The sequence below is a fragment of the Aphis gossypii genome, chromosome X (genome assembly GCF_020184175.1).
Source record: "Aphis gossypii isolate Hap1 chromosome X, ASM2018417v2, whole genome shotgun sequence".
NCBI lineage: Eukaryota > Metazoa > Arthropoda > Insecta > Hemiptera > Aphididae > Aphis > Aphis gossypii.
In genome coordinates this window covers 19303761-19314326 of record NC_065533.1, presented here as the reverse complement: position 1 = coordinate 19314326, position 10566 = coordinate 19303761, and the positions used below count along the sequence as shown (strand labels likewise).

Genomic DNA, 10566 nt, shown 5'->3' with positions numbered 1-10566 from the left:
CGAGAATGTAAATATGTTTTATACGGAATAGGTTAATAAGAATAGAATTTATTATAATATTAAATCAAAGAACGTATACAGAGAACTAGTCGTATAACTCGACTAACTGACATATTTAGTATGATTTGGTAAGTTTTGAATCCTAACCCGCTGACTCGCTGCCATGTCTGACCCATAGAGTAATATAGAAAGAGCATACATATCTCAGCTGTACAAGAAAGTGAAGAGGAAATAAAACGATTCGTATGAAGCTATACAAATATTTTATATGACATTACGTTTACATACAATATTTTTTTTTATATTTATTATTTCGCTCGTGATATTTTATCTACAGTCTGTAAAAAATTAAGTATCTTTGTGTTACACTAATTCGTAAGAATATATTTAAGGTGAAAAATTGTTCACTTTATTTCTATAAGTTAGTTTAAATAAAAAATATGATTAACTCATTTTTCTTATATATCTGTTTTTTTTTAATTCAATATGGGAACGAGAATCCGGGGAAGATAGCCTACTTTCACGAGCTGAGTTGTCGCAATCCATGGCAAATTTTTTCAGGAAGAATAAGTTATATAATTTTTATTTATAATTTATTTTTAATTTATTATTTTATATAGTGCGATGATTGAAACAAATCATGTGATTACACCGATAAATGCATCAACTTTACATGCAATTTATCAAGAATACTTAGTGACACAAACGTCTAACAAAAGAGTGATGAATTAAGCTACACGTGCAGGGACATTATCACAACAAATTAATCAAGAATTTATGGCGTTAAGAATGCTTATGTCTAATCATCATTCTTATTATTCAATTTCTGTATAAGAGAGCATAGTAAACTTATAAATATAATATAGATATAAAAAAAAATATATAAAAATTATGAAAATTAGCTAATATGTATCATTTTAGGTTATGATGTCACTTGAAGATGTAATTCGTTTATCGACGAAAATTCATACAACCATACTTAGTAATTTATGAAACTTATGTATTGGCTTTTGAGACTGAAAGGAATCGAGTCAGTAGAATAATGACTGTGTCTAAAAGTACAATGGAGCAGGCCCGTAGCCACGGGGGGTGAGAGGGGGCGTTGCCCCCCTAAACCCAGTCGTTACCCCCTCTAAAAATATTAAAAATATAAGAAAGACATTATTTTTAAATAAAAAAAAAAAAATTTTAATTTTTTAATTTTTTTTTTTTTTATAATGCCCCCCAAAAAAGTTTACTTTGCCCCACCTGAAAATTTGGTCTGACTTCGGGCCTACAATGGAGGGTAAATGCAATTATGATTTTAAAATGGTACGACTTCCCCAGCGATTTTATTATAGAAAAAATTCTGATTTTAATACAGATGTAAATAATAGTAGTATTATTCTATAGATATTAGATTTAAGTTTAGAAATAAGTATAAATAATATTGTAATTTTAGATTTCATTAATATAGAATATAGTAATTATTGTGACGTATTTAGAATATTGTAGGTGTGCTAAATAATATTTCCTTTCAATAAATATATCTGTGGATATACAGGTATATATTACGTGAGATGACGATACTTGTATGTTCACAATTTATGCATATCAAATGCAGGTTATAGGAAATGCAGGTTAGTTTTATTTTATTTATCATGGCTAAATTTATTAGATTTTTAAAAGACTCGTTGATTTTATTTTAAAAGATATACCAATAGGTTATATTTATTGTTCTCATATTAATCGAACATTTTTGAAGTACGTACCGTTAAATTAGTTTTATTAATCGATCACCAGTTACATACGCGAGTCTTCTCAGTGAGGCCCAGTATTCTTGTGAGAATTTTACTTTAAAAAAAAAAACGTGTCTTTAAATTAGTTTTTATTAAAATATAAGTCCGATAGTTTTATTTACCAGTAGCAAGTTCAATAATTTTTTTAAATCATTGAATCATTAGATTTTATGTGTCAGTCGTGAAATTAATTAGAAATTTAATAGATTCAACATTATATTTACTGCAATAGATATTTATTTATTTATTATGAGACAAGAGGAGCCCAATAAAAATTTTGATATAACTCTTAAAATATAACAGTAGAATAATAATAGTAATAATAATAACATAACATTATAATAATAATAATAAGAATAACATACAGTATAATAATAATAATATTGTAATACGACACGAAAATTACGCAAAGAACAGGTTTAGACCCCCAATAGAAACGATGGATCCTCATTCGCTAATCTCATCATGTGCGATATAAAATTGTTTCGCAAATAATTCACAGAACAAAAAAGAACATGAAAGGGGAAAACACTGCGAGAATTAAAAGCTGGGATCCTAAAATTAACCTTTTTTAAAATAACAGGTGAGTCAATTCGACCATCAATAAGTTAGGTCAAGAATGATAAGTTAATTTGAACTCTCTTAGCAGCCAGGGTGGTCAGGTCCAAGTGACAAAGTACTGGATTATAGTCATGAGGTGGACAATCAATTGTCAACCTGAAGGAAACTAACTTCAAAAACTTACGTTGGATTCTTTCAAGTGGGTAGCTGTCATTCATAATTATTGTTGGACACCAAATTACAGCTCCATATTCAAGTAGAGAACGAACAAAGAGCAAAAAAGAATTTTTAAGGAACTATGCAGCTTGAAGTCCATAGAAATTCTGAGCTAAAACCCCAGCATTTTCATGGCATTACAAGAAATTTTGTCTAAGTGTGCATTAAACTTAAGACAACGATCAAATGTTATTTGCGAATCATTTACAGCCGCACCATCAGGCATCAGGTTCTTAGAGGATACCAGATATAGAATAAATAAAATTTAAAGGACAACTAGGAGAACGAAAAAAAGACATAAAGGTACATTTAGGCCATTTAGGGATACAGAGATCTATTTTCATGTCAACGACTGATTTCGTCGTGCGCAAGTGAGTCGCCGATTTTCAGGTAAAAATGTTGAATGTGTGCAAACGAGTTGCATCGGAATTTTTTCACTCTATAATAAAATACAAACTCCAACGTTTATCTAATATTCGAATATAAAATAATTTGAAAATAAACAAGCAATCCGGTTTATTGCTTTGTAATTACAATAAAATATATATTACTAATGTTTTGATTCAACTTTATTCAAAACATAAACACAAATCATTGATGAATTCCTACTATAATTGTGTCTTTGATAAGATTAATATCTTTCTGTAATGATTCCATTCATAAATTCATCAAACTTAATAAATGATCTACCTATTTGCTTCATATCGAAATCTCTAAGTAAATAGTAATAATATAATATCAGTGGCGGACGCAGGGAGGGGTTTTGAGAGTTCAAACCCCCTCCGAAATGAATAAATGATTAATTTTAAACGCAATTATTCTCACTTATGAACCTTCAAAAAATTCTAATTTTTTCAAACCAACCCCCCCCCAAATGTTTTCCTGCGTCCGCCCCTGTATAATATATATATAACTAAAATATATAAACTCTGTTACATTGTACGTGTGTTATAAAAATTGAAAAGTATTATTATGAGGGATTATTTGTTAGCACATACCTATATAATATAACCACTATTTGAATTAAAAAATAGGTATATTTATATTTTAAGTTTAACACTTGATTTTTTTTCCAAAATAAATTTTTGTGTATCGTAGAATCAGCTTAATTGGGACACATTGGGTGGTGACCTATTTGTCTCCATTATTTAACTGTTCTGATTAACTGAATAACTAATAAACCGAAACATTCATTTAGGACTATGGCAATTTGTCCTCATTATGCAGATATCCCCTTTACGTGGTGTCCCAAATAAGCAAATTCTACTGTATAGCCATTTAAATTTAAATTGTATTTATTTACAATTATTTTTGGAAGCATTTAAAAATTTATTTTGGATATTATTTTGTCTTATAGTTTAAAATAAATATAAAGTCTAATTTATTTTATGATATTTTAGATTATGTACTTTCAATAAGTTATTATTTTAATATTAATTTGACTTTTTTGTTTAAATGTTTAATAGTTTATACATTATTTGTTGGCTCGCATTCGGCTTTCTCCACAAGGAGTAAGATGCCTTAACGGCCTGGAGATAGGCAACACAATATAGGTACTACCTTTTTCAGCGCATTCAAATAAAATAATAATATAAAAAGATTGGTTGTATTTAAGGTATATTAAAAATGAGTAAAAAAAATAAAACAGATGTAATTGCCTGGTTAACACAACAATAAAATAATACAATAAATAGAAAATGTCATGAAATAATATTATATTAAATTAAGACCCGTCGGTCATACACATAAACATTTGTTCGACCAATACTCACATAACAGTTGAGACACACATCTGGTTTTAAACCCACGCTACCGCCACCAGGGCCTGTAGATAATATGTCAAATAAGTTAGGTACAATAAAAAAACAAATTGACCCTGCGTACGTGCGAATGTGTGTCGGCCACTGTTCACGAAGAATTCACACCAATAAAATACTGAATGCAGCCGGGACAGGATCTTTAGCATACACTACTGTCCCCACGAGCAACGAGGTACACCAAAACACGTTGAATCACTACACAAATCGCTGGTAATTTTGACCACCCTAAAACTAGGGAAACAATTACTGAAGGCAATAAACTTGCAAAAGAACGATAATTACCAGACGATTAATCACAAACTCAACAACAACGTGGTTTGGGACGACTGCAAACAGCACATGAAACTGATTAACAATGAAACACAGGATGCTGAATTGCTGACAGTACAGCTGAAGAAAAAAAAGTGATTTGAATTCACAACTGACATGTAATAAGAAAACTAGATGAATGGTCTTTCAGTGTCACCACACTAAACAATAAAACTGGAAAAACTAAGAACTTTGTGACATTGAAAGCATGACTAGACGAAAAGTACAGTGGCGAATTCTCCAGGCATGCTCAGCATGCGCCGCCTGCTTAGAAATAAAAACGTTATTAATCAAAATACAAAAATTATTTTATAATCAATAATATATTACGTATTTTACAAGAAATATAATGTGTTACATTAATTCATTTATTTCTGTTATACCTACTTAGGTATCTGTGTTTATCTTTATTCTAACATTTAATGACAGAGCATACGATAGATGCGTGCGCAAGCTATACGACCCTTATTATCGTTGTAAAAAAAAAACCAGTTAGGTACTCCGAGACCCTTTCTACTAGCTGCCGCGTATTAATCACCCGGGGCATGCTCATTCTGTTGCGCTTCTTCTACGTAATTTATAAAATTTACTTGTACGAGTAAATGGCAATTTTTTTTAATTTAGTAAAAAGAATTAGTCAAGTCTCAATTACAATTATTAAAGTATTATTTAAGTAAGTGCTATTGTATATAATATACATTAAATTAAAGTCTTATTTATAAATTAATACAAACTTGTGTATTATTTATTAGTCATAAATTAAATAGAACTATAATACATTATGATAAATGAGCATGCCTATACATCAGAGTCAGTATTCGCCACTGGAAAAGTAACGTTGAAGTTTTGAACATTAACGAATCTTTGAAAACATGAACTGATAATGATTCCACAGCTGGCCGGTCGCACACGAATGCCTGATAACCATCGCCGACGAAGGCTGCAACTGTGGAACGCACCGTTTCGTGCACATGAAAATGATAACACATAACAAAATGAAATGAAACAGAACGTCATACTAAATTGAATACCGACATTATTTATTTATTTTTTACTTTTGTAAAAAGTAATAAATATTTTAATTTAAAAAAACAATTAACAATTAACAAAAAAAAATAGTTTTAATGATTTTCAGTTTAATAAAATTATTAAGACTATCAATCTATCTAAAAAATGTGAATTATAGGCAAATGTTAACAGTAGGTAGGTATTCCTAATTCCACCTATTTCATTATTTTAATTATTGAAAATAGTTTTAATTCAACGAACACATTGAAATAATATAAGTCATAAAACAATAATCAGTCAGGTACAATACTCGTTAAGTTTTTACTTCAAAGTCTTACGTTATTTTACAAAAAAAAAAAAAATCGCATCTTCATCATGTTTTATATGCGACCAAAAAGAAAAAAATACAGGACTCTCGTGCCTGCCAGTGATGTCGCTACCTATCGCACTTCCGCGGCACCATCAAACTGCCGCCCTTGTTGGCACACGAACAGCCGGCCGAGTCCCGCGGACTTCGCAGTTCGCCGTAGCACGAACTACGGCACGACTAAAATTCGTAACGTCTAAAACACGAGACGCGTAAACGACGTGTTCGTTTCTCGTTATTTAGTATTGTCAAGGGATAAAACGAGTAAACTAATTCGTGTCACCAGATGGCGCGGGTGACGACCGGAGGACAAAATACGTGTAAAACGGGACGGGACGGATCGAAGTTAACGTACTCATAGGTCGCGCCAGGCGCATTAGAAAACAGCCGTTGCGTTTACGACCCGAACCCCCACCCACTCCCGCCCGCCCACCGTTATCCGGTCCTGCGCGTTATCTTAGTCCGTGGCCACTAGCTGGAGGCGAGCGGTTGAAACGTTGAGCGGCGTCCGTTTCCCGTTACTCCCTGACCGCGTCACAGGGCTATTCTCCTTGGTGGACGACCGCCCCGCGTCGGCGACGCACTACGTGGACGATTTTCATGGCGTACGGCCCGGCCGCCTAACGCGACAAGACGTGGCGACGTGCGGGGTACGGCGTGGAACGCACGCGCAGCATACCCGTAACGACGTCATCGGGCGCCACACAATCGACGCGTCGTCCATCTTGGAACGTTCAAACGGCGTACGCTCCGCACAGTGCGAACATTTCCAGTCGTTTGTGACGCCATTCGAGACCGTCAAATCCATGTGTTTCGTTTTTCGCACTCGACTCCATTAAAACTGTTTCTTTTTTATTCATTTTTTTCGTTTGTTTCGTTCGCGCGCCGACGTACGAACGTTTACGCGTCGCGTCGCCTTGTCTTTTCCACACTGTCGATCTGAATATAAACGAAAACTAATCGCAGTCCGTTGGCGTTTTGAGAACTCGCGAGTCGTGGATGCGCGGTCGTTCCTCTCGAGTTGTAGCGTGATCGTATTCTAGTGTGTATACCTGCGTTTTGTTTTGTCGATCGCTGTAATATTATAATTCGTCGAAATGGGTTACTCTTGTTTGCTGTGTAAAAAACCGAGCTACAAAAGATATAAGGCCCAGGCAACATTTCATGCGTGAGTATTGTTATTGATGATATTACTTGAGTGTTTGTAAACAATAAATCTAATTAGTTGTATTTGAAATTTGTGTGTTAGATTCCCGAAATGTCCGATTCAAAGAAGAGTATGGATGAATATATGTAATGTAACGAATCTAATAGACTTGAGATATCGTAAGATATGCTCATTTCATTTTGAGCCGGAATGTTATGAAAAAAATACAAAGAGGCGGTTACTTAAACCGGACGCCATACCAACGATTTTTGTCAAAAGATTTATGAAAAAATACCATTATGATGAAGGAATTTTGGAAGGTATTATACATTTTTGTTCCTCTAGTTATTACTTATTAATGTTTAATGCAATAAATTCAGTTCTTATCTCATGGATATGGACAATAATATTCGCGTTGATTAGTATAATATAGTAATAACTCAAATAACACTCTAATTGGTATTTTAATTATATACTCTTTTAAATGTATGTATGATTATACGGTTTCATGTGAGTAATAAATATAATGTATTATTGTATAATTTCATTTCTACATAGAGTCCTTAAATAAATATTTTAAATACATTTTTATCAAATAGTCATCTTAAACTAGACATTTTTTTTTACTCGATACTTGTACGGAACAATAATTAGTTAAAGAAAAACAGAAAATAAAAATAATTTTTGTTTTAGAATCACCAAATGCAGGTTATATTGGGCGTAATACTTGTATTCTATGTGTGAAATCAGACATAAATTATTCTCCCAAGTCCAAGATACCTTTACACCAGTGAGTTATTATTCATTAATATTACCTAAGAATATATTAGTCTAATCAGTTGTATTTTATTATTTTTTGTTAGATTCCCTTCATGTCCAGAAAGAAGGCAAGAATGGATTAATCGTTGTCAATTAAAGGACGAAGAAGTTTCACGCACCGACAAAATATGCGCATTACACTTTAAGCCTGAGTGTTACAAGCCCGAAGGTCCACGTTGGTTACTTCTCCCAGATGCTGTGCCAACGGTATTTGAAGTGGGTCGTTATTTCAATAGAAGAAAACCATCATCACCAGGATCTATAAGAGGTATCTTTTTGCTTCCATTAATTATTCCTTGTGAATTGACTGTTGGGTGAAAAAATCTAAATTTTCTTTCCAATGTTATAGACACAAATATTTACAGTAATTTTTAGATAATATAATTGATGATGTTGTTAATATAGTAGTAACTATGATCAAAATATCCAGTTAAACATAATAAAGATTATGTTCTATGACGCTTTTAGAATTTAATTCATGATTAGTCTGAAATACAATGAATGATAAACCTACTAAAATCTAATATATTATATTATAATTTCTTGGTTCTTATAAATGATATTAAAGAATCGTGTTAAATGTTTATTTATTTAATATGTAATACAAAATCCATGGTTATATGTTGTTCGTAGTAACTGCACTGAATGGTTATACATTTTCATTTTGTTGTTATAATTAGTAATTAAATATTAGTAAATGACAGAAAAAAAATAATTTCTTGTATTAAATATCTAAAATCCTGATGACATGTTTATATATATTATCTGTATTACTACAAATTTCTACTTAAACCTATTTTAATAACAAATTTTGTGGAAGAGACCTTCAAATATTTAATTTTGTTCATACTCATAACTCACTTAAAAATTAAAATATTCTAAAAAAAATCTATATTTTACAATACTATATGAACTATGCTTTAATACATAAATATCATTTTACTTTTTTATTTGATATCCTGTTCCTTTTTATAATTGCTAATTTTTTGAACGTATTAAATGAAAGTATATTATATTTATTAACTTATTTATTTTAGTTTTAAAGAAAAAATATTATAAGTTGAAAAAAAATTTTAAAAAGGTCATCATTTAGGTACGCATTCATCTGTAAAGTAAAATATTGATTTTTAGATTTTAGGACTTTATACTATAATGGCGAAAAAGCATAAAATTTATATGAATATGTATATATTATTTTTAATACTATTAATTTTTAATTCTTTTCACTTATTTATCAAATTATTTTCTGGTACATATGCTAATGTTAATAAGAATTTTATCTATAATAAAAATGTCAAATCTTATATTTATTATCGGCCATATATTATATTAGTTGTATTTTACACTGAATTTAGGGTATACTTTAAAAATTGAATTGGCATCCTTAATGTTTTTTAATTGCATTTTTTATCCAATTTCAAAATTAATTTTGGTGTAATAGTTGATTTAATTAAGAAAGTGTGGGTACATGTGTTTTTGTGTTTATTTTTGTTTGTTTTTTTTTTTTTGGTAGTAAGTATTCAGTGTTAAAGAATTAGTTTTCATATTGAATACATTTGAGAGAGAAATATCGAATAGCACTTGAATATACCATCGATGAAATAATCATTAAATTTTACTATTAGTTCTAATTTTATTAGTAGAATATACATTATACAATCATCTGATGAACTACAATCATACAGCGCCATTTTTTTATTTATTGAAAGAAATTTTTTCCAAATTTTCTCTAAACGTAATCTAACTTAAAAAATAGTTTATTACAATATATTTGTGTGTATAATAATTTTAAAGTGTTTATTTATAAATAAAAATAAAAATTTATATATTTGAAAAATATTTGGGTATACTGTGAAATCTCTAAATAGATTACAGTCATGGAGATCTTGGTTTGTTTTTATTCAATTTTAATGTATATATATTGAACTGTTTTAGAAGAAAGGACGCCTGAGTCAAATTAGAGTGATCATGTTAGAGAAGTTCCACGAGAGTATTATCTGACAACAATGGACCAAACCACCGAACTACTAAACGATTATTAATATTATTCTGCATAATTCAGTGTTTTTGAATACTGAGAATTTTAAAAATTTCTAAAATAAGTGCTGCTGAATCAATCAGTATGTATCACATAGTTTTATTAAGATAATATCAACACAATATTGTTTTTTCTCTCAGACCTACATGCATAGATAGAAGGTATATCAGTAAATTCATTTTTAGGATTTTTGAGGTTTGTCATATTTTTTATGTTTGATTTTGAGGTATGAATATAAATTGATATTCAATTGTTTTGACACCTATATTTAAACTAATTTATATGACAAACTCTCAAAAACATTATTCTTAATTATTTATTCATTTTTTTTTTTTTAATTCATGTTTTGATATCCTCTTCATATCTATATCATAAAATTAATTATTCTAATAATACTGATATTTTATAATTAATAAGTAAACAAACTGAAAAAAATAATAGTTATTTTAATTAAGTACAATTTTTTTTTAACTAAATATGCATTTGATAACTATTTTTATTAT

General features: G+C 30.2%; 1 protein-coding gene across 2 annotated transcripts; it reads left to right on the top strand.

Annotated features, from left to right (window-relative positions):
* The first annotated feature begins 6837 nt into the window (after positions 1-6837).
* Positions 6838-10328, top strand: LOC114128757 (uncharacterized). 2 transcript variants are annotated; one of them, XM_027993339.2, is made up of 5 exons: positions 6838-7227; positions 7309-7526; positions 7900-7996; positions 8070-8293; positions 9964-10328. In XM_027993339.2, exons 1-5 carry the CDS (start codon positions 7157-7159, stop codon positions 9984-9986), a joined length of 633 nt encoding a protein of 210 aa, XP_027849140.1. In that variant the 5' UTR covers positions 6838-7156; the 3' UTR covers positions 9987-10328. The 2 variants fall into 2 exon arrangements, with proteins under 2 accessions (XP_027849140.1, XP_027849139.1); XM_027993338.2 differs by having other exon boundaries at positions 9961-10328.
* The last annotated feature ends 238 nt before the right edge of the window (positions 10329-10566 follow it).

Bases quoted from the DNA above. Each gene is read 5' to 3' on its own strand.
- LOC114128757 (XM_027993338.2), top strand. From the start codon at position 7,157: ATGGGTTACTCTTGTTTGCTGTGTAAAAAACCGAGCTACAAAAGATAT. The intron at 7,527-7,899 runs GTATTATACATT...TTTTTGTTTTAG, and splicing joins TGATGAAGGAATTTTGGAAG to AATCACCAAATGCAGGTTAT. The intron at 7,997-8,069 runs GTGAGTTATTAT...ATTTTTTGTTAG, and splicing joins TCCAAGATACCTTTACACCA to ATTCCCTTCATGTCCAGAAA.